The 25072-nt window shown below is 36.1% G+C and overlaps 1 protein-coding gene across 3 annotated transcripts in view; it reads left to right on the plus strand.

Moving 5' to 3' along the window:
• Positions 1-25072, plus strand: part of DHX29 (DExH-box helicase 29) — a 47662-nt gene that overhangs the window by 17643 nt on the left and 4947 nt on the right. For 2 of the 3 annotated variants that reach the window (XM_070587584.1, XM_070587585.1), the window contains 16 exons: positions 3050-3215; positions 3478-3601; positions 5069-5677; positions 6985-7128; positions 11243-11419; positions 12068-12208; positions 13366-13510; positions 13642-13759; positions 14389-14473; positions 16013-16101; positions 17197-17325; positions 17419-17494; positions 18229-18453; positions 19505-19641; positions 20642-20735; positions 24259-24561. In XM_070587584.1, coding sequence (XP_070443685.1) covers positions 3050-3215; positions 3478-3601; positions 5069-5677; positions 6985-7128; positions 11243-11419; positions 12068-12208; positions 13366-13510; positions 13642-13759; positions 14389-14473; positions 16013-16101; positions 17197-17325; positions 17419-17494; positions 18229-18453; positions 19505-19641; positions 20642-20735; positions 24259-24561 — 2762 coding nt within the window. The remainder of the gene's footprint in view (positions 1-3049; positions 3216-3477; positions 3602-5068; positions 5678-6984; positions 7129-11242; positions 11420-12067; positions 12209-13365; positions 13511-13641; positions 13760-14388; positions 14474-16012; positions 16102-17196; positions 17326-17418; positions 17495-18228; positions 18454-19504; positions 19642-20641; positions 20736-24258; positions 24562-25072) is intronic. The other variant, XR_011530587.1, reaches the window with a different exon arrangement.

Genomic DNA, 25072 nt, shown 5'->3' on the forward strand with positions numbered 1-25072 from the left:
ATCCATGTTGTCACAAATGGCCAGATTTCATCTTTTTTTATAGCTGAGTGGTATTCCATTGTATATATATATACCACATCTTCATCCATTCATCTGTTGATGGGCACTTAGGTTGCTTCCAAGTCTTGTCTATTGTGAATAATGCTGCAGTGAACATAGGGGTGCATATATCTTTTCAAATTAGTGTTTTTGTGTTCTTTGGGTAAATACCCAGAAGTGGAATAGCTAGATCATATGGTAGTTCTGTTTTTAATTTTTTGAGGAATCTCTATATGGTCTTCTATTCCTTGTCTTTTGAATAGCCATTCTGATGGGCAGGAAGTAATATCTTCTTGTAATTTTGATTTGCATTTCCCTCCCATAATTAGCGATGTTGAATATCTTTTCATTGTGCCTGTTGGCCATCTGTATGTCTTTGGAAAAATGTCTGTTCAGATCCCCTGCCCTTTTTTTGTAAGCAAAATTAGCCCTGAGCTAACATCCACTGCCAATCCTCCTCTTTTTTGCTGAGGAAGATTGGCCCTAAGCTAATATCTTTGCCCATCTTACTCTACTTTATTTGTGGGACGCCTGCCACAGCATGGCTTGATAAGCGGTGTGTAGGTCCACACCTGGGATGGTAGGTCTGTGCCTGAGATCTGAACCAGTGAACACCAGGCTGCCAAAGCGGAACACGCAAATGTAACTGCTACACCACCAGGCCGGGCCCTGTTGATGATTTCTTTTTTTTTTTTAAACATTGGCACCTGAGCTAACAACTGTTGCCAATCTTCTTTTTCTTTTTTTTCTTTAATTGCTTTTTTCCTCCCCAAATGCCCCCAGTACATAGTTGTATATTTTAGTTGTGGGTCCTTCTACTTGTGGCATTTGGGATGCCACCTCAACATGGCCTGATAAGTGGTGCCGTGTCCGCACCCAGGATCTGAACTGGCAAAACCCTGGGCTGCTGCAGCGGAGTGCACAAACTTAACCACTCTGCCACAGGTCTGGCCCTGTTGATTGATGATTTCTTTTGCTCTGCACAAGCTTTTTAGTTTGATGTAGTCCCATTTGTTTATTTTTTCTTTTGTTTCCCTTGCCTGAGAAGACATATTGAAAAAGATACCACTAAGACCAATGTCAAGGAGCATACTGCCTATGTTTTCTTCTAGGAGTTTTGTGGTTTCAGGTCTTACATTCAAGTCTTTACTCCATTTCGAGTTAATTTTTGTGTGTGGTGTATTATAGTGGTCTACTTTCATTCTTTTGCATATGGCTGTCCAGTTTTCCCAACACCGTTTATTGAAGAGACTTTCCTTTCTCCATTATACGTTCTTTGGTCCTTTCTCAAAAATTAGCTGTCCATTAATGTGTGAGTTTATTTCTGGGCTCTCAGTTCTGTTCCATTGATCTGTGTGTCTGTTTTCCTGCCAGTACCATGCTGTTTTGCTTTTTGTAATTACAAATATCTTGCTTCAGCCTCATCTCTCTCCAGTCTGTCCTCCAAACTCCTGCCAGAATTATCTTTCCGTAACACAGATCTAAATATGTTTCCTGTTAAAAACCTTTAATCAGTAACAAGTCCAAGCTCTTTATCATGGCGTTGAAGATCTTTTGCATTCTGCCACAGTCTGCCTTTCCACTGTGTTCTCCCAGCTATGTACTACAGCCACTTCTTTCTTTAAAATATATGTTGTTTCATGGCTCCATGACTTTGCTCATCCTCTTACCCCCTACTTGGCCAAGCTTTCCCTCGCTTCAAGGCTCAACTCAAACAGCACCTCTTCTTAAAGCCTTCCCTGATTCCTGCCATGCCACCAGATGTGTGGAATTGTGTGCTTCTTTGTGCTCCTAAGTACATTAATGATATAGCTAGTTTAATATTGATCAGTCTGTAATGTAGTCAGTCAAGTCCCACAATAAATTGTCAGTTCTTTTAATTATATATTCTTTCCACAAATATTTATTGAAATATTTATTGAATTCTTATTGTTCACAATGTCAGGTGCTATGTGTGCAGTTATTAACAAAATAACCTAGTGTCTGCCCTCTTCAAGTGTACACTCTAGTAGAGAAGGTGAGCTTTAAATATACACAAATATATAATTACAGATTGTGATGTGTACTTTCTTTTCAAAGAAAGAAAACTGTCTTCTAATAATGGAGATAACAAGGGTGCCTAATTTGGATTGGGGACACCTTGCTGATGACTTGCTCTGAGATCTGACAGATGATTAGGTGTTAGCCTGGTGATGAGATGGTGGAAAGAGCCTTCGAAGGAGGGAGGCAGTACCTTGGGAGTCTAAGGTTGAAGAGAACTTAAAGCGGTACTGTTCAACAGAACACTCTATGATGGGAAGGTTCTGTATCTGTGCTATCCAATGTGGTAGCTACTAACCAAATATGAGTATTGAACACTTGAAATGTGACTAGTACAACTGAGAAATCAAGAATTTAATTTTAATTAATTTAAATTTAGCCACATGTGGCTAGTGGCTACTGTATTGGAACAGGCAGGCTCAGAGCATTTGGGGAATTAACTGATGGCCAGTGTGGCTACAGCATAGTGAGCATGATGGAAGAGTGACAACAGACAGGCAGAGGTGGGCCATGGAGGGCTTTTAGTCAGTAGTGAAGAATTTGGACTTTATTCTATATGTAACATGAAGCCATTGAAGGTGGTGGTGGTGATGGTGGCAGCTGTTAAGCAAAGAAATGATATCTGATTTATATTTTTTCAAAAGATTACCCTTTCTGTGTGGTAACCTACCAAACATTGTAATTCAGAGTATCCTGAATAATTTTTTTCATAGATAGTATCATAGATATTTTATAAGAATACATTTGATACTCAAGATACTTTTTTTAAAGATTCAGATTTTTCAGTGGTTTTATCCATCAAGAAGATTTCTTTACATCACTTATAGAAGACCAAGGCTTTCTGTCTGTCCTTTCTTCACCTATTCTCTTCTAAAAGTCTGTTCCCAGAAGTAAGAGGACTTTGAGCACTCAAAAGAGACTGTATATTACTGTAAAACCATTTTTAAAGAACCAATCTTTGTCATTTTAGAGAAAAAGAAAGAACCTCATGATGTAAGAAATTTTGACTATACTGCTCGAAGCTGGACTGGAAAATCTCCCAAACAGTTTCTGATCGATTGGGTCAGGAAGAATCTTCCCAAGAGTCCAAATCCTTCATTTGAAAAAGTTCCAGTAGGTAGATACTGGAAATGTAGGTATGTTTTTTGGTTAGCCAAATGAACTTTTAGAAAAATCTAAGATGAAAATCTTTTTATTTCCTAAGAGTTGAGTAGACGTTTAGGAAGCTCTCTAATTCCACATCTCACAGTGATAGAGTTTATAAATCATTATCTAGTACAATGTCTTCCATGGAAATATCTAATTTAAATAATTAATGTAAACTTAAATTCAACGTTAATGGGCTTCTAACTTTTACTTCATATTTTTATTAAAAAGTTTTTTTTGGCTTCTTTGTAGGGTAAGGGTAATCAAATCTGAAGATGATGTACTGGTAGTGTGCCCTACGATCTTGACAGAGGATGGCATGCAGGCTCAGCACCTGGGAGCTACTTTAGCTCTTTATCGTTTAGTGAAAGGGCAGGTGAGATTTTTTAGACCTTGGTGTTTAAAAAATCATATGTGGAAGAATGGGTATACTATTTTTTATCAACATAAAACTGTATCTGCATGTGAAAGGTAATATTTAATTATGGCCCTCTGTCCCAGTTACCTCTTTACTGACTGCTGCATCTAATTTTTCCTTGTTTCTGCTTATTTATAATTTTGACTTCTTCAGTCTTTCTCTCCTTGGACCAGAAGTTCTGAACCATTTGACTGGTGCGACTTTTCAGGCTATACTAATTTACAGATTAAAAATAGGTGTGCTAGGGTGGTTGATTAAGGAGAATTTTTAAACAGTTTTCCTTTAATGTTATATTGTCTCTCAACTTTAAAAAATGGTAGACATTGGTTCCAGTTTTCAGTTTTTGGTTATATTAACTATAAGCTTCCAGTTTAAGGAACAATTAAAATAAAGTACTACTGAAGGAAGCACTTTTAAGAGAACACAGTGCTTTTTGTATTTTGGGTTGTCAAAATTTCCTTTTTACAGTAAATGTATGTATCTTTCTTCATGGGAAATTAGAGCCACTGAAAATTTTAGACACTGATTAAGTGGAACTCCAAACAATAGTTCTTTTCTAGTTTCTGTCAGTAAAAGTTCTTACTGTCTTTATTTCCCTCATTTTGCAAAATAAAGTGTCATAAGCTAAGCTTAATTGATAGAAATGATTGTCAGTGTTACAGAGTTATAGAGATAATTGTGGGCTCTTGTGTAGCATAGAATTAGGATAACTTAGATTCCATCCAATGTAGTTTATTTAAAATGCTTTGACCTGTAATATACAACTGCCAGAATCTCAGAGGGAGCTTTATTTTAGAAATGCTTTATGGATCATCTATATATTTAAGTAGCACCACTGTAGGAATAAATAATAAACTTTTTTTATTTCTTTTTTGAGGAAGATTAGCCCTGAGCTAACTGCTGCCAATCCTCCTCTTTTTGCTGAGGAAGACTGGCCCTGAGCTAACATCCGTGCCCATCTTCCTCTACTTTATATGTGGGACGCCTAGCACAGCATGGCTTTCCAAGTGGTGCCATGTCGGCACCCAGGATCCGAACCAGTGAACCCTGGGCCGCCAAAGCAGAACGTGTGCACTTAACCGCTGCGCCACCAGGCCGGCCCCAATAATAAACGTTTAAAGTTTACCTCAGAGTATACCTATAAGGGAGGTAGTATTATTAGTCCCATTTTACAAATGTAGAAACTGAGACACAGGTTAAGTTATTTGCCTAGGGTCAGAAAGCTATTAAGTGTAGAAGCCTGAATATGATGTGCTGTTTATAAATTTGCATCATATACATGTATATCTTAAAGTAGTAACTTACCAGTTTAAGACAAGTTATATTTTAAGAGGAAGATAGCTATCCTTCTAAGTTCTAACCTATTGAATTTTGGTATCCAATAGTTAGTGAAAATAACACACTGCTGTTTTTTTCCTTTTATAGTCAGTTCACCAGTTACTTCCTCCCACTTACCGAGATGTTTGGCTGGAGTGGAGTGATGCAGAAAAGAAAAAGGAAGAATTAAATAAAATGGAAACCAATAAACCACGTGATCTTTTTATTGCCAAACTTCTGAATAAATTGAAACAGCAGCAGCAACAGCAACAACAGCATCCTGAAAATAAGAGAGAAAACTCCGAAGATCCTGAGGAATCTTGGGAAAATTTAGTTTCTGATGAGGATTTTTCTGCACTGTCCTTGGAATCAGAAAAGGCAGAAGATTTGGAACCTGTTAGAAACCTCTTTAGAAAGTTGCAAAGCACACCCAAGTATCAGAAACTTCTAAAGGAAAGGCAACAGTTACCTGTGTTCAAACACAGGAATTCAATTGTCGAAACCCTTAAAAGGCACCGGGTAGTGGTAGTGGCTGGTGAAACAGGGAGTGGTAAAAGTACTCAAGTGCCACATTTTCTTTTGGAAGATTTGCTTCTAAATGAGTGTGGAACAAGTAAATGTAACATTGTCTGTACTCAGCCCCGAAGAATCTCGGCAGTGAGTTTAGCCACAAGAGTGTGTGAGGAGTTGGGCTGTGAAAATGGACCTGGAGGAAGGGTAAGATGGTGTTCAGCTCCACCTCAGTGAATGGTGACATTACTCATCTTTGCTCTTGGGATCCAAATGGAACCTGTACCGTTTATGAGTTTTGACTATTACTTGTTGTTCAGTAGCACATCTTAGGCACTTTTCATGTTTTCTCTGATGTGGTATTATGCCACTCTCCTTCATATGAAAAGGATTATTAGTAATTCTGTCATTAAAATTCTCATATAAAAAAAGAAATATATTAACTTTAATAATTGCATATTCAAATATTACATAATAAATTAAACTTTCAAAGAATACAGAGAAATACAAATTTGACTCTAATATCATATATCTCAGGTTTTTTCTAATGTCTTCTGTGGAATGTATTCCTGAATGATTTTCATTTATTCCTTTCAGTGAGCACAAAGGAAAAGCAATATAGAAGAAAATGCTAGACTATTTTCAAACTCCATATTCAAAAAAACATAGAAAAAGTACTTAAATATCTTGTTTTGCAAGTATACACAAAACTGGCCAAACTTTAACCAGAGTAACTAGTGTAAAGTAGAGGAATTAATAAAATTGGTTGGAGCCAAATATAATGAATTCCAAGTTCATATAACTCAGCTTGATTATACTTTGAATTGTTCTTTCTAGAGCTGATATTTAGCATTTTGGTCTCTATATTTAGGATAGGTACCTGATCATTAAAAATTTCTTATGTAGCAAATTAGGTTTCTCTCATGGAGTGTAAGAGGAAAAAAGACACAATTTCTGTCTATTAAGGAACTTATGTTAAGGGGATAACAGACATGTACACAAATAAAGGAATGGCTGAAGGAGTAAGAAAATGCAATAGGAATAGAAGTGACTTCAAGATTCCCATCAGGCCCACTGGTGTGATATCAACTACTTTTTAATGATGGCAGCTTTTATGAGATCTTGATAGAAGAGTAGATCAAACTGTAGGAGCTACTCTCAAACTCTGTTCCTGAGACCTCAATATTTTGCTCCAAGATAATTTAATAAGAAATTAATTAAACATCTGTTAATATTTTCATAATCATATTAATGGTGCTTGAAGCCGGTGAACAGCTTTTTGTCTCAACATTTTGAAAAGAACAGTTTTTCTTTTTTAAAATTACCGAAACAAATGGTATAATTTTATGTAATTGAAGACCATGGGAAAATAATTTTGATAGTAAACTCCACTAAATAGATTTACTTGGAGTATTCCATACAGTAGCAGGAGCAGCACCTGTGCTTCACTCTTTAAAGCTCATTTCCCAGATCACTTGTGAGAATCTGATCTCGGCCTTGTGTTCTCCCTTCAGAATTCTTTGTGTGGATATCAGATCCGAATGGAATCTCGAGCCAGTGAATCTACTAGGTTACTCTATTGTACAACAGGGGTTTTGCTACGGAAACTTCAAGAAGATGGCCTCCTAACACATGTGTCTCATGTTATTGTAGATGAGGTGAGTAGATTCCATAGTTGTGTTCAGATAAATTCTAATCATTTTTGTATTCAAAAGATGTTACATCTAATACTAGCTAATGTTTTCTTTGGACTTACTAAATGTCAGACACTTTACATACAGTAATTAATTTCCTCTAACAAATGTGTCTCATGTTGACTTAGTAAATGCTATATAACATTTGCTTATGCCAGATGCTATTGTAAGGACTTCATATGTATAAATTAATTTAATCCTCTAGCAATCCAGTGAAGTAGATATTATTATCTCTATTTTACAGTTGAGGAAACTGAGGCACAGAGAGATTAAATAGCTTGAAAAAGTTCACATAGCCAGTAAGTTCTGTAACTGAGGGTTCAAACTGGGTTCAAACCCAGGCAATCTGGCTACAATCTGTGCTCTTACCAGTATACTGCCTCAATTATATTTAGTTATTAAAGGATTTTCTCTGATTCTTACAAAACATAAGCAATCTTCATCAATATGTCATTTTCTTTATAGATATACTGCTACTTGAATCAAATTTGAATGTACACTTAACTTGAATTATGCCAAAAGTTTCATATTATAATTATTTTAAATGGCATGCTAACCTAGTGTATGTAAACTGATTAGCTTTGTACATAATTTTTTCAAGAATAAATAAGATATATAGCATTTCTGTTATTCAAAAAATATTTTCAAAACTTTCTCAGTTGTAAAGTTTTTATGAATGTCTGTTAATTCACCATGTTCAGAAGGCAGTAGTGAAAATTCAGTCATTCACTGATTTTTAATCAATAGACTACATATAGATTATTGGGTTATTTTCCTCTTTTTTGTTATAAAACATTAGAAGTATAGAGATGTACAAAAATGAAAATAAAAATGATCTATAATCTCATGACCCAGAAAAAAAAATCATCGTTGACATTTGTGTGTTTGTGTATGTGTAGATTTAGTATGTATATATTTATAATTCTTTCATATTATTAGTCTACAAAAACACGATTTTTTTAATGGCTTTATAGTAGTATATAATTTGGATGTCCCATAATTTATTTAACCATTTTACTTTTGTTGGACAAGTTTACATTAAAGTTTTTGTGTGTGTGTGCAGAAGATTGTCCCTGAGCTAACATCTGTAGCCAGTCTTCCTCTTTTTGCTTGAGGAAGATTGTCCCTGAGCTAACATCTGTGTGAGTCTTCCTCTATTTTGTCTGTGGGACGCTACCACAACATGGCTTGATGAGCAGTGTGTAGGTCCACGTCGGGATCTGAACCCGTGAACCCTGGGCCGCCAAAGTGGAACGTGTGAACGTAATCACTATGCCACTAGGCCAGCCCCATTAAGATGATTTTAAATATAATATTTTGGTAATAGATAAGTGATCAGAATTCATTTTTATCTAAGGAGTCTTTAGTGTTTATTCTTTAATGGGGGAAGAAATTGTACTATGATCACTAAGGTGTCAGAAAGAAAGAGGATATATAGCTCCTTGAGAGGCCCATGAGTAACTGTTCCTGGCAGTGATGGGTGAGGGATGGAGTGTCACACTTGTAGCTTTGCATAGCCAACACCTAGATTTTATCAGTATCCACAAGAATCAACATAAGCCAAAATGCTAACTTATCTATTTATAATGAGAATTTTTATTGCTGGGTAAGTTGAAATATTTGTATCAGCTAGTCAGTAAGTTTTCTTGGAGTCCCAAAGTATCAGAAAATTGCTTGGTAAATATATGTCGGGGTGAACCCTAATTTAAAAGACCAATTCAGGAAGCTGTTCTTTGATGGGTTAGTATTAGCAGTCTGCAGACGTGATTTACTGAGTTGTGCTTCAGTGTGATACTGTCAACCTCTTGAACAATACAGTAAGAGTAAGAAAATAGTGAAATTCATCATTATGTTAAATATAACAATGTAAGGCATGTTGGGACAGAGTTCACAATATAATTCAGGACCTTCTTTATGAAAATGCTCAGGATATTATTTCTGGCCTTATTATTAAGAATAGTTGTGTGGTTTGTTTTAGTTTATGGTCAATGTGTGAGTTAAGTAGCTTTTCCTGCTGGTTGCTATTGTGTTTACAGCCAAATTTTTTGCCCACTTCTACCAGTAGTGTACATAATAAAATATACATTTGTATTAGTTCTATTTTATGTTTTACCCTTTTTTTTTTTTTTAAATCAGTATGTATAAATTACCATCTATTTGAGGAGGTTCCCAAGATCTTTTTTATTTATCAGGAAATCTCTCTTCTGAGCTTCAAACATAAATATCCTGGTCAAACCAGCATAGTAAAAAGATCCAAGTTTATTCCTTCTTCTTTCTCCCACATCCCCTAAATCCAGTCACCTAGCCTTGTTGATTCTACTTTGATTCTTAAATTCACTTTCTTCCATATTCATTGGTATTGCCTTCATATAAGCCACCATATCTCTTTAATTACTACAAAAGCCTCTAATTAATTAAACTTCCTGCTTTTATTTTGCTCTCCTCTACTACATTCTTCACAATGTAGCCAGAGTTATCTTTTTTTTTTGCTGAGGAAGATTCTTCCTGAGCTAACATCTGTGCCAGTCTTCCTCTATTTTGTATATGGGTCACTGGCACAGCATGGCTGTGGACAAGTGGTGTAGGTTTGCACCTGGGAACCAAACCTGGGCCATGGAAGTGGAGCGCACCAAACTTAACCACTAGGCCATGGGGCCGGCCCAGAGTTATCTTTTTTAAAACAAAACTCAGACCATGTGAGTCTCCTGCTTTAAAATGTTTTAATCACTGCCCCAACTCATTAAGATAAAGTTTCAACTCCTTAAATTGATTTACAAGGCCTTACACAGGTAGATTACTGAGTACCTTCCTAGCTTTATCTCTTGCCTGTTCCTCATCCCATACTCAAGGCATCAATTTTGTTTTTCCGGTTCCCAAAACGTATTATGATCCCCTTCTCCTCCATGATTTTGCACAACTTGTGTCCCATGGCCACTTTTCTCCCTTTCTCATCCTGTTCCTTCCTCCTTTTTTTCAAACTCATCTCTCAGTTCTCAGCATCGATGGCAATTTCTCTTAGTAGACTTCCTGACAACTTGAACTAGCTCTCCTTTAAATGTAATTTCAAACCATCCTGTACAATATCCTCTTTCTAGACCATAAATTCTGAAATGAAGAGAACTGTCTTGGTCATTTTTTAATCCCCAGCATCTAGCACGATGCTGAGTACTTCTATTTGTTGGGCTCTGTTCTCAGCACTTTGCATGATCTTATTTGATTGTCCCAATCACTCTATAAAGTCTGTATTATTTGTATTCTCATTTTATAGAAAAAAATAGACCCAGAGATAGTTAAATAACTTTCCTAAAGTCATACTGTAAGTGGCCAAAGAATTGAACCCAAGCAATTGATTCCAGAGCCTGAAGACTTAACCACTGTTGCCTCCCTTCTAAGCAAATGAATGATCAAACATGTTTTAATTTATTATCTTGATATTTTATCTCTGTATGCTGCCTTAAATCTTATAAAATAAAATGGGGTAGAAGTAAGTCAGAGTACAGAAAATTGGAAGATAGACGGGTACCTTCAGCAGATAGTAAGTTCTGGCAGTGTACCATGTTTATTATGCTCTGTAGCAGATTTACAGTGCTCTTTCCTATAATGCATGTGTTGGAAGGGCACAAATCCCTTTTTCTTGGATAGCGACCTGTCAGATTACTATACTAATGAACTCCCCTTTTTCTACACAAGGAATAAACCATCTGTCTTGTGGTAATGGTGACAGTACAGTTTATATTAGTGGCAGAGCTTTAGGAGTCACCCTGGCTTCTAAGTGAAATTTGGGAGATAGCCTAATCTTATCAGCTGCACACTTGCAAACCATCTCCTAAGGTAGAGCCCTACAATTGTAACTATTCTTGTTCAGTATATGCTGATTTTTACTGGCTTCAATTTTAGAAGATGACTTTATTTTCAATTCTGAAGACCTGCCTTATTTGAATCATACAGTTTCTCTCTCCCTCCACATCTACTGACTATATTTAACTATTGATTAACTTTTAGTAGATTTGAATGTCTGATTGCTTTAACCTCTTACTAGACCTTATATATGATTGGTTTTTTATTCCCTTTATACTAGGTTCATGAAAGAAGTGTCCAGTCAGACTTCCTACTAATTATCTTGAAGGAAATTTTACAGAAACGTTCTGATCTACACTTGATTCTAATGAGTGCCACTGTAGACAGTGAAAAGTTTTCTATGTATTTCACACACTGCCCTATTCTCAGAATTTCAGGAAGAAGTTATCCTGTTGAGGTAAGTTTTCTTTATAATGCATATGTAAACATAAACTACATTCTTACCAGGGAGTTTCCCAGAAGATAGGCCCTTGTAGTCTGAGCCCAGAAGTGTTCCTAGGGTATTGCAAGTCAAGAGGGGACCTGGAGATGGCCTTGGGAATCAGATGGCTGGTGCTGCCTTGACTCAGAGTAGGTGGGCTGGAAGGGAAGATTCTGCTGAAAGACATACCTGAGAAGTACAGAACATAAAACACATTTCCTTAGCAAAACCATTATATCCAGATTGAGGATAGTTGCCTGGCAAGAAGGAACTCCTTTCTCACCCACCCTTCAAATTTAGGGCTGTCTTTGAAAGCTTCTTTTCTGCCTATTTTATTCTTAATGTTTGCACTTTGGGTTCAGCTGATAAAGACTGCTCTTTTAATTGGTTTTCACATATAAAAAATATATACCACAATGTAATTTGTCCTGAGACTTACAGGGACAGACCCATCTCTGTCAACTAAGTTTTTCATTCCCAAATAACGCAGGAAAAAGCTTTTTTCACAATATTCTAAATTAGCATTTGGTGATATTCAAAAGGTGACAATCCCCTTGTTCTCTTTAAGATGATATTTACTGAAATGAATTTGAGTTCACCAGTTATATGCTTTAATCTATGCAGGTTTTTCATCTTGAAGATATAATAGAAGAAACAGGCTTTGTACTGGAGAAAGACTCAGAATATTGTCAGAAATTTCTGGAGGAGGAAGAAGAAATAACTATTAATGTTACAAGCAAAGCAGGGGGAGTAAAAAAGTATCAGGTAAGAAGAAAACATTTTTAAAGACCGCTGATAATGACATCCAGGGCATAACCTGCTGTGAGAGTTTTAAAATCATATGGCTGGCACAGTGGATTCAAGTATAATTTGGTAGAAGGGGAACAGAAAGAATTATGAGCACATTTTGAAGGTCATTTCTTTAATCTTTGTTTCATGGACTCCAGTCTTTGGTTTATGATATTTTGTCTCTTTACACTATTATGGGCCTTATAGATACACACAAAAAATCAAGAACCATGTAAATAAGAAGCAACTTTTATTGTTTCATAGCAATGATCGGTTACTGAGGAGTAAATTTGTAATGATTTTCTCTACTTTATCTGAACATCTTACATGGTCAGGATGGGGCAGGCCCAAAATGTAGATCCTTGCCATTGGTTTTCTTAGCAGCCTCTGTCCTGACGTGAGCCAACCTTGGCTCTGTAGTGAAGCTGTCCAGGGTAAGCACAGTTCTTCCTAGAGAGTTTCAATGACATGTTTTTAGAAATATCACAAAAGCTGTATTATCCCGTATTTTAGCCAATGGTACTATGTCCAGTATTTTCATTGTATCTACAATATTTCATACATGTATCCAATCCAATGGAAGCTTAAAGTTACTTTATCTTTTAATTAAGCAGATAAACCAAGAAAGCAAAAACTAAAATCTTTCCCTAAAACTCCAGAGGTAGAAATTAGAAACTAAAGAAAGACTTCAGAAAATTAAAGGTATTTCAAAAGAGGTGATTGGAACTCAGCAACCAAAGTAGAATCCAGAAGGAATGAGGCAGGTATAAACTACTTATTAAAGTTATTATTGACTTCTCTTTGCTTGGCCCCTTTTCATTGCCACAGAACAATGCAGACATTGTTCTGTTTTTCTTCATTTCTTCTTTAATTTAGTATATACATGCCAAGACAAAAAGTTTTGCTATAGTTAGGGGGCTAGATAAAATTAAATTATAGGAGAGAGGTGAAATTTTATAACAGTTTTTTCCACTGTTAAAAATTGCACTCTTACTATATTGTAAGAAAATGATAGTCATGACAATGAGAAAAATATAGATTTGAATGAATGCAAATACCTCTTTTTTTCCTTCTTTGTCTTGTAAAAATATTTAATTTTTTTGTTCAGCTTTTTCTGATTGTGTTTCTTTTAGGAATACATCCCAGTTCAGGCTGGAGCAAGTACGGACTTAAATCCATATTACCAAAAGTACAGCACCCGCACCCAGCATGCTATTCTCTACATGAATCCTCATAAAATCAACCTGGATCTCATTTTGGAACTTCTTACATATTTAGGTATATATCTGTTTCTAATGTGTCACCTTTTCTTTTGATAAAACGTCCCTATAACTGGAGATGTTTTATTAATATCTTACATGGTATTCCTTGTCTTTATTTTGAATATTGTATTTTTTTAAAAATTTCAGACAGAAGCCCCCAATTCAGAAACATTGAAGGAGCAGTACTGATCTTTTTACCAGGCCTTGCTCACATTCAACAATTGTATGATCTTCTGTCAACTGACAGAAGATTTTTTTCTGAACGGTAACTAAATCTTCATTATATTCCTGGTAGTTTTAAAATAGAAAAATGTTTTCGTACGTTAAAACTTTTGATCGTAGCTTTCAAAGTCTTTTCACCTTTAGTTAAAATTGTCCATGGTGAAGCAAGTTTATTTTTTAACATTTCTGTTACAGCATTTTACCTACTAAAAGGTTTAGGTACTATTTCTGCATTTGTTCTATTTTCTTAATATGGTTAAGCAGAGAGAATCCTGTGGTTAAGAGTAAGATGTTGACTCCTATCCGACCTACCGGGTGATACAAAACCTCAACAGGGTTGCAGTTCATAATCTGTACATAATGAATTGACTGTTTACTATATCTGTTCTGATACACTTTATTACTGCTGTCATGGTTATCATCTCAACATCAGAACATATTTTAAAAATTCTTTAGACCCTATATTCCATATAATTCATTCACATTAAACTTTTTCTTTTTGCTGCACATATATAGGGTTTCCTTATACTATTCTCAGAACTTGTGTGTGTGTTTAAAATTTTTCATAATAAAAATTGAAAAGTTGCTTCCTATTTGCAAATAAATTTTGTTATTCTTTGCAGTGTCTTCTAAAGAGAAACTCTTGCTAAGAACTATGATTTTAACTTTCAGATATAAAGTGATAGCTCTGCATTCTATTCTTTCAACTCAAGATCAAGCTGCAGCATTCACACTTCCCCCACCAGGAGTCAGGAAGGTAAAATTCAGTACAGCAAATTTACGTATCATCCATCTGAGAGTATTTTATGCAAGTGTTATGACTTTTTATCATCAAAGACACTTACTATGTACTTTATAGTGCATGGCGGACTCCAAATGCTCTGCACCTGAACATAATCAGAAGTGAATCCAATATTAAAATTCAAGTATTTGAATATTTATATTATACGTTATTAAAGGGACAAGACTCTTTAGGGGTGTGGTAGTTGAAAAATATGGCATGGATGTTGCTTGTGAAAAGAAAAATCAGTACTTTTCCTCCAAGAAGGCATCATGAAGGATGTTGGGCGTCAGAAAGCTATTTGAATCCTGGGAGGATTCTTTGTTGTTCTCTAGGCTATTCATCCCTGACAGTTTTTGTAATACACAAGACCATTAGGTTAGGAAACAATCTCACTATTTTCATTGTCTCCTCTGTTCAGGATTCGGAATGAAGCAATACTAGGCAAAGAGAGTTTCTCAGATTTTTAACCCTCTCTCAGAAGAGGAAAGAAGAACACAATGTAGAAACTATGGGGAACACAGAGCACCCAGAAAGAACCCACACTATAATGCAGGAGGCCTGGGTTCTCATCCCTACGTTGCTACCATGTCTGTGGCCTTTGGCAGAAAGGCCACTCACTTAGCCTCACTTTCTTGTCTTTAAAAGGAATTGGATTAAACTGATGGTTTTCTAACTGTGCCTGAGAACTCCAGGGATTCTGAGGCTGTGCTGTGATCTATAATATTTGGGCTTCCCTGTCAGATTTTCTTTGAAGAAAGGAGTTCACCTCTTAAAAAAAATCCGAACACCACTGAGGTAGAATGATCGTCTAGGTCCCATCTAAGTCTGACTAATCTGGGTTCTGTTTTCTAGGATAAATGAATAAGAAAAGCAAGCATTCAATACTGAAATACAGAGTTGAGATAGAGCAATACATGTTGAATTTGACGTAGAATTTCCTAAATGTTTTACCTCTAAGGACTCAACAGAAAAAAATGTGGAAGGTTGCACTATTCAGTCATCACCATTAAGAATTTTAAAGCTAGAAAAGACCTAAGAAATCATCTGTTTCTACCTCCTAATTTACAGCTGACATAACTGAAGTCCAGAGAGGTAAAATGACTTCCCCAAGATCACAAAGCTAATAAGCAGCAGAGCCAGGGCAGCAACCCAGTTCTTATTGGTGTACTGGTTTTTCCTAATTAATTGTGAAGAGTTGTACTGAGCTGTCTCCATTCTCTGACCCAATTCCTATTCTATTTATGTCATTTTTAAGATGACTGATAAGAATTAGGGGAACGGTATTTTTTGTTGGAATAAAAATCTGTAACTTTAATTAGCAAGCTGAGGTGATAAAACTAATTGGAGTAAATTAAAATTACACAGTAATAGCAAATAGATTGTGATTTTTTGTAAATAAAGTTGAAACTCACTTTTTAAAATTCATAGGCTCAAACTCTCTAAAGAAGTTTAAATCCTGGCACATTGCTAAAAGTTGTCACCTAAATATTTTGGCTTTTTGTTTATTTTCAGATTGTCTTAGCAACAAATATTGCAGAGACGGGTATCACTATTCCAGATGTTGTATTTGTAATTGATACTGGAAGAACAAAAGAAAATAAGTAAGTTTGAATTTCCCAAATCAAAACATTTTTAACCTGAAAAGGGTTTGGGGCTCTTGAATTCTCAGGAGAAATCACAGATTATATAGGGAAAACCCCAGATGTCCTAATTCTGCCCAAAGCAAAAGCCTCAGAGAATCTGTAGGAAACCTTAGAAGGTCTGAGAGTAAATGTCAAATTTTGTCATGGGTTTTCCCATAAATAATGCTAATGTACTGCTACTTTTAGAAAAGTGCTCCCTGAGAAAATCTTCAGAACATAAATTTTTGTAAATGTGTTTGTAAAACAAATTGTTTTACAATTTCTGTAAATTGTTTTACAGCATTATTTGTGTGATTATAAAAAAGAGCGTGGATTTTGGCATCAGATTTAAATCTCTGATCTGTAATCTTGAGCAAAGAATATAATCATCAGTTATAATCATCAGCTTCCTCATATATAAATGTGGAAAATGAAAATTTCATAATTGACAGTGCCAAGTACAGTAATTGGCATGTAATAGGTAACCTTAAGTGAATCTCCACGAAAAAAATTACTACTTTATAAATGTTTTAATGTTTATATTGCATGAATAGGGGAGACCACCTGAGTAGTCTATCATAATTGATAGCCTGTCCCTAATATTAGAAAACTTTAGCAATATTTGGAAAAGAGTACGACTATCCAGTATAAAATAAACTCCTGATCTTTTAAATTGTACCTTTAGAGGAAGTGTTTTCAGGTTTAACTGTATCCTGTGAAAGGTATTGTGGTAATGTTCATAGTGGCATTTCTCAAACTCAAAGAATTCTTGTTGCATAATTAATAGGCATTCCACTTAAATCAAAAAGGGGTCCGTGGTCACATTAATTTGGGAAAGGGTAAGTTAAACAGGTGTTTTTCTTGTGTCAGAGCTTTTAATTTGGTAGTATGAGATTTAGTATGCAGTGTTTGCTAAATTATTTAAATATGAAACACAATTTGGGAAATATTGGTCCACAATGATAATGGACCTTTTTTAGCCTATTTTCAACTAAATTTTCAGAGTCAAATATCTCCAGCTTTTTCAGGTTTTGATTTAAGTCACTTAGCTACATATTCTCTCCTAAAACATAGGTACCATGAAAGCAGTCAGATGAGTTCTTTGGTGGAGACCTTTGTCAGTAAAGCAAGTGCTCTGCAGCGCCAGGGGAGAGCTGGGCGGGTCAGAGACGGCTTCTGCTTCCGACTGTACACAAGAGAAAGGTACGGCCAGCACTGGAAATGAACACACATGAATCAGGACAGTGTGGCGGTTCTGATAATATGTATTTAGTATCATTTGATTTTATTTTTTAGATTTGAAGGCTTTCTGGACTATTCTGTCCCTGAAATCTTACGCGTGCCTTTGGAGGAATTATGTCTTCATATTATGGTAATCCCAAAGGAACTTGGATGAATTTTCTGTTCTTCACCCCTTTCTAGATAAAAAAAAATGAAGACCTAAACTTATCTTACCTTGTGTTCCTCTGGTTTTTCAAGTATTTTATTTACTCTTCTTTATGCAATGCCCTTCCTCCCATCTTTTTATAAGTAAACCCACTGGTGCTTTAATTCTGCCACAGGCACTCAAACTTCATAGAATAAAATGCAGTCTCATAACCTAGACCAGTAGTTCTCAAGCTGGGGGGCGATATTGCTCACCAGGGCATGATTGGCAACGTCTAGAGACATTTTTGGTTGTCAGAACTGGGGTGAGAGGGAGGCCATACTATGGGCATCTAGTGGATAGAGGCCAGGAGTGCTGCTAAACATTCTGCAGGGCACAGGGCACACTAAAACAAAGACTTATCTGGCCAAAATAACAACAGTGGGAAACCCTGACTACACCAAGGGCTTCCTAGTCTGAAAGATCTATAATATCTTTCATTTCTTTGATTTTTGACTCTATAAAAATCAGGCATGAAGAAATTAAAAATAAGGACTGGAAGATCTCGTCCACATGTTCACCCCTTGATCGCTCTCTCTCTCTCTCTCTCGTACACACACACACACAATTTTACTTAAAATTTTACTTGACTCAAATTTAGTTCCAATTTGACCATGTCTTTTGGTAATGTTAATTCTTTCTGATTGTATACCAATTTATCACTCTTTTTCAATCTGCAGAAATGCAATCTTGGTTCTCCTGAAGATTTCCTCTCCAAAGCCTTAGATCCTCCTCAGCTTCAAGTAATCAGCAATGCAATGCATTTACTCCGAAAAATTGGAGCTTGTGAACTAAATGAGCCTAAACTGACCCCATTGGGCCAGCACCTTGCAGCTTTGCCTGTGAATGTCAAGATTGGCAAGATGCTTATTTTTGGTGCCATATTTGGCTGCCTTGACCCAGTGGTAAGACATACGATGCTGCTGCTTCTCCACTTTAAATATCATTTTGGGTGGGAATTATTAAGTTTAGAAACAATTAAAAAATATTTTTTAACTAAATAGAATGTCTGTACCAACATTAAAATCTGAATAGTTGATGAGAATTTTTTAATATTTAACTTTTTATATTTATATAGAAGAAAATAGATTCATCCATTTACTAAGTGTACTGTAGATACCGTTTTGTAAGTGGGTTGGCTTGTCTAAACTTTTGCTATCAAACATCCCACTTGAAATATTTAATTGAATATGTAGTGAATGATACTTAGGAAGCTTTGAACCCCACAGACGTTATAAGTAGAAATCAAAACTTCCTTCCTTCCCTTTTTCTGGCTTATCTCTCTGAGGCAGCAATTACCAGCAGTTCTGTTTTCTCCCGTTATATCAGAATTAACAAATTGTGTGCCTCTGTCTGAATTGCTGGGCTCATACACCTGATGTTCCAACTTTATCAAGCTGTGGCCTTTTCTGGGACTACAAATCAAGTCTGTTTAAAAACAAAACAGAGAGAGTATGACTTACTCTAGTCTCTTTTTCTCTAGTATTAGAAATAGATAGCAGATTGTGCTAAGTCCAAAAAATAACCTCTACCATGATAGTTGATCTGAAAAGCTGCATCAACAACAAATGGGTGGTTATGTAGTCTAAATTATTTAAGTGTTTAAAGAGCATTGCATGCAGTAGAAATTCAGTAGGCTAGGAGTCAATAGATTGGAGCTGTGACTCTGGCATTGCTTCTAACAGTGTGACCAACTGTACGTCACTTAGACAGACATTCAGGTTTTTTATCTCTGATTCTGTAATATTACCTCATCTCACAAAAATGGTATAAAAGTGATACATTTTTAAAATTCCATGAAATGAAAATGTTACCTATTCTAGAACATGGTAAATGTATTGAAAAGAAGAAACACGCAACTTGAAATGGAGATTCTTTTATGATTTGCTTTCTTTTACAAATCAGCTTTCAATGTATACCTCTTTAATGATAAGTTGTTTGGTTATTTATGGATAGGCAACACTAGCTGCAGTTATGACAGAGAAGTCTCCTTTTACCACGCCAATTGGTCGCAAAGATGAAGCAGATCTTGCAAAATCAGCTTTGGCTATGGCAGATTCAGACCACCTGACGATCTACAATGCATATCTAGGGTAAAGAAATAATCTGGGTGTAATGATCTGAGGTTTAGTTTTTTAAAAATTTATCTTTGACTTTCATTAAAAAGATATATCTAAGATTTAAATTTATTTTTAGTTACTTCATCTGTCAAGGTATAATGAATTATTTTAGAGATGTATGTATTTTTTTAAATCTTTTACGTGATTTTGTGTGTGTGTGTGAGGAAGATTGGCCCTGAGCTAACATCTGTTGCCAATCTTCTTTTTTTTTTTCTCTCAAAAGCCCCCCAGTACATAGTTGTATATTCTAGTTGTAGGTTCTTCTAGTTCCTCTGTGTGGGACACCACCTCAGCATGGCCTGATGAGCAATGCTAGGTCCGTGCCCAGGATCCGAACTGGCAAACCCCAGGCTGCTGAAGCAGAGTGCATGAACTTAACCACTTGGCCACAGGTCCAGCCCCTAGAGATTCATATTTTGATAGTCCTTCCTAAAACTTAAGAACAATGTACTTTGTACTATTATATGTGTATTACCTTGTTTTTGAAGTTAATAATTTAGTGTTACACATAAACAGAAAAAATATCTGTATTGACGTTTAAATTCTTACATACAATTGCTAGCTCGTATAATAAGCAAGACCTCTCCTCTTTTTTTATTTATTTATTTATTTATTTATTTATTTATTTTTTTTAAGATTTTTTTTTTTTATTTTTTCCTTTTTCTCCCCAAAGCCCCCCGGTACATAGTTGTGTATTCTTCGTTGTGGGTTCTTCTAGTTGTGGCATGTGGGACGCTGCCTCAGCGTGGTCTGATGAGCAGTGCCATGTCCGCGCCCAGGATTCGATCTAACGAAATACTGGGCCGCCTGCAGCGGAGCGCGTGAACTTAACCACTCGGCCACGGGGCCAGCCCCAAGACCTCTCCTCTTTTTAAATGATCATAATTTAATTAAAGCTTACTTTGGTTAGTACCTCTGAAAAAGAGAGTTTGTAAAGAAAACATGTCGAGCTTTGATCATTTTATTTATGTAGATGGAAGAAAGCACGGCAAGAAGGAGGCTATCGTTCTGAAATAGCATATTGCCGAAGGAACTTTCTTAATAGAACATCACTGTTAACCCTAGAGGTAAGTCTTAATACAACTGTGTAATTCAGGATCATATGATTGACTACAAGGTTTATTTTGGAAAAGGAAGTGCCTAGGATAGTGTTTGACACATCGTAAGGGTTTAGCAAACGTTTGCTGAACTAATAAATTTGTAGTCTTTGGTTTTATTGTTTCTCCCAACAGGTAACTTGTATGTATTACACAGTGATTTAAAATAGTGTTTAAAAATCATAATATATTCAGGAAATGATAAAAACAAGAGGCAACATGATTTCATAGAAGTAACACTAGCTTGGGAATTAGGATAGTTGTCTATTCAACAGCTGAGCTTGGGAAGGTTAATTAACCTGCGTCTCAGTTTCTCATTTAAGAAGAATTGAATGAAGATAATCTACAGTTCTTCTCAACTCTGAAAATCAGTTGTTACTTTTCTTTAATTATTATGGAAAATTTCAAACACACATAAAAATAGACAAAATAGTATAATGATCTCCTGTGTACCCATTTCCTGTGTACATGAGTATCAGCATGTGGTCAGTCTTGATTTATACTTCCCTTATTCCACTGTCTGCCCTCTAGATTATGTTGAAGCAAGTCCCAGGCATCAGATTGTTATGTATCGCTGAGTAGAACTTTTTTCTTTAACATTATCATGCATTAAAAAAAAATAATTCCTTAATATCATCAAATATACAGTATTTAAATATCCCTGCCTTATAATTTTTTTTTTTACAGCTAGTTTAAATCATGATCCAAACGAGGTCTACAGGTTGAATTTGGTTGATGTCCCTTAAGTCTCTTAATTTATAGTTAGCCCTCTCTCTTACTTTTTTCCTATTTGCTATTTTTTGAAGAAACCAGGTAACTTGTCCTGTAGAGTTTGCTGCATTCTGGATATGTCTGATTGTATCCCTGTGGTGGTGTTTAGCACATTCTTTGTTCCCCTGTATTTCCCACAGAGGTTTAATCCAATTCAGGTTTTCATTTCTTTTTTGGAGTTGTCTCCCTTTTTTTAATGTTAAGATTTATTATTGGGGTCAGCCAGATTCATCCATTGTAAAATTGCCCATTGGCTTTTCATGTAATTGTTTTGGCAGCCATTAATAACACTGAGACCGGGGCTGGCCCCATGGCCGAGTGGTTAAGTTTGTGTACTCTGCTTCAGCGGCCCAGGGTTTCGCCAGTTCGAATCCTGGGTACAGACATGGGACTGCTCATCAAGCCATGCTGAGGCAGCATCCCACATGCCACAACTGAAAGGACCCACAACTAAAAATACACAACTATGTACCGGGGGGCTATGGGAGAAAAAGGAAAAATCAAATCTTTAAAAAGAAAAATTAAAATAACACTAAGACCCATTGCTTCATTGGGGTTGCAAAATGGTGATAGTCTAATTCTGCTTGTTAGCTAGATTCTTTTATGAAGAACTTTTCCCTTATCAATATTTGGATATCCTGGGGCTGGCCTAGTGGCATAGTGGTTAAGTTCATGTGCTCTACTTCAGTGGTCCAGGGTTTGCAGGTTCAGATCCTGGGTACAGGCCTACATATTGTTTATTTTCTGAATAGTTTTATAGCATATCTGTACTAAGTACCATTTCCCATGCACCAAGCCATGGGAAATGTGTGCAGCACATGCTGTGTGCGGCATCCCACATACAAAATAGAGAAAGATTGGCACAGATGTTAGCTCAGGGACAATCTTCCTCAAGCAAAAAGAGGAAGATTGACAACAGATGTTAGCTCAGGGCCAATCTTCCTCACACACACACACAAGGATGTCCTGAGGTGCAGTTTGTACAAGAAAATTAGGATAAATGATTCTTTCCTTTTACTTAGCAGTTTTCATAATGAGTTGATTCTCAAGCATCTCCAAAGGTAATCAATGAATGTTGTTTTTGTAAAAATCATTATGAACTTAGTGACTTAAATATAGTTGATATGTTTCAGTCCTCTGTGGATATTAATTTTCTGATACTCAAATTGTCCCCATTGGCCAGTGAGAGCCCCTTCATGCTTTTCCCTGAGTCCTTTTCATGTAACCTTAGCAATCTTTGATGGCTTCCTTGTTTTTGTTTTGACAACATGTTCAGGCTTATTTTGTGCATTTTATGCTCCAGCCTTGGAGTCAGTCATTTGTCCTAAGAGCCCTGATTCCTTTTAATGAAATTCTTTTATATTTTCCTATATATTAGACAGCTACTTAGTTGCTCTATGGGATGATAGTTATGAAAAGGCATCCTGGGCATCATATCCTGTGGCTCATTGTGACCAGGTTTATAAATCTGCTTTTAGAAAGGAAACCTGATGATTTTGCCCATCACTCAGGTTTTGAGTGCTGTTCAGGACCAGTAATATTTCTGGGAGGAGGGAGTAGAATTGAGGTAAAGTGATTGTGAAAAGCCGGCCTCCTCCACACTTATCTTTTTGTTCTTGGCGCATGGGAAATGGTGTTTAGTACAGATATGCTATAAAAGTATTCAGAAAATAAACTTACTTTATCTCTATTCTATGTTCATATTTTAAAAGGTTAAAAAATATTTTATTCCCATATAATTTGACCCGTTATTTTTTGTGATTTAAAATAACTGCTTTGATGACAGCAAGGACTTCTCCAAGTGGAGTGAACTTTGTCCTTCTCGAAGCAGATAAAGGGATAAATTGAAGAAATAGTCGCCTCTGGGCCAACTGACTGGAATTCAAGATGTGGAGAGCTTATCAACACTCCTTTGTCTCCACTCCACTTCCTCCCAGCCTTCAAGTTGCCTCCCACCCCCTTCCTTCTGTGAGCCTTTTCTTCACCTCCCCTGGGCTGGAAAGTTTTCCATCTCTTCATCAACCCTGTGGTGTTACAGCAGCTGTCTGTTTGGTCTTTCCTCCCCTGGCATCAAAGTCCTTTAAGCACCAAACCAGACACCTAAAGGAAATCCTAAATGTAAACATCACCTTTTAATCACTAGTGTCCTGTTTACTTTGAAAAATGCTCATCCTTCCTGTAGTATTTTAGCTGATTGGCACTACTAAAGGTAGAAAAAGATTTTTGGCAACAGTTTTAGATAAATGAAGTTTCCATTAATAAACTTTGTCAGAGTTCTTTAGGAAATTAAGATGAGATTCCCAGAGACAAATGAAGATGGTACTTGCAGTCTAGGATCAAGATTCCTCCATAATTCTTCTTCAGTGTTGTTCTCTGTGTGACCGTCCTCACTGAGTAAAAACATTGCAAGGAGAGCTACTATTGAAGTAAATACACCAAAAGAAAATGTGTTCAGGCATATTTTTATTGCTCTCACATTTTAGACATTCTTATGTTTTATGACATCTAAAGTCTTGGGATAGCAGAAACAGATGACTGTTTAATCTTTGACTTTCCAGTATCTTTTTTTTCCCTAATTAAATTTGGGCTATAGTTAACCAAATGATAATTTGACATTCTATCCATTTTAATAGGAAACAGTAATATAAATTACAAGATTATTTGGCAGTTTCTCTATTTTAATTGATTATGATCTTGTCTCTTTCTAACATAACCAATCTAGGATGTAAAGCAGGAGTTAATAAAGTTGGTTAAGGCAGCAGGATTTTCATCATCCACACCTTCCAATGGCTGGGAAGGAAACAGAGCCTCACAGAACCTTTCCTTCCAAGAAATTGCCCTTCTTAAAGCTGTGCTGGCCGCTGGACTGTATGACAACGTGGGGAAGATAATCTATACAAAATCAGTCGATGTTACAGAAAAATTGGCTTGTGTTGTAGAGACTGCCCAAGGCAAAGCACAAGTTCATCCATCCTCAGTAAATCGAGATTTGCAAACTTATGGATGGCTCTTATACCAGGAGAAGGTAAAGTGCTCATTCTTAAATTCCAGTATTCAGGGCATTCTTCTAGAAGTCCGCCATAACAAGTTAGGATGCCTCAACAAGTATTATATTTGGTTCTTAAGTTGAGCTATTCATTTTTGTTTGGATTTGAAATCAAGATGTACATAGTTTCTCAACGAAAAAGAAGTCCTTATTTCTTTCATTTAATGAAAGAAAAATATTAAGGTTTCTACTCTGACCATCATCATCTTTTCTACTTGAAATAAAGATAACTATAGGAAATAGATGTTGTTTAATAATGTATCGGTTCCCTGAGATTTCACTAAAAGGTGCTATCTCAAAAGGGAAAAAAGACATGTTATATGTACATTCCCAAATAAGGGGGATATGGGATGGGATGGTAGAACTATATGTGATATGGCAACAGTTTGAGTCACAATGTAACCTAAGATAATTTAATGGTAAATATTTATCAATTACAATTAAAACAGTCAACCTTTTGAATCATAGCTTGTGAAAGTAACAAGGATCC

This window comes from Equus przewalskii, chromosome 20, assembly GCF_037783145.1.
Source record: "Equus przewalskii isolate Varuska chromosome 20, EquPr2, whole genome shotgun sequence".
Lineage (NCBI taxonomy): Eukaryota > Metazoa > Chordata > Mammalia > Perissodactyla > Equidae > Equus > Equus przewalskii.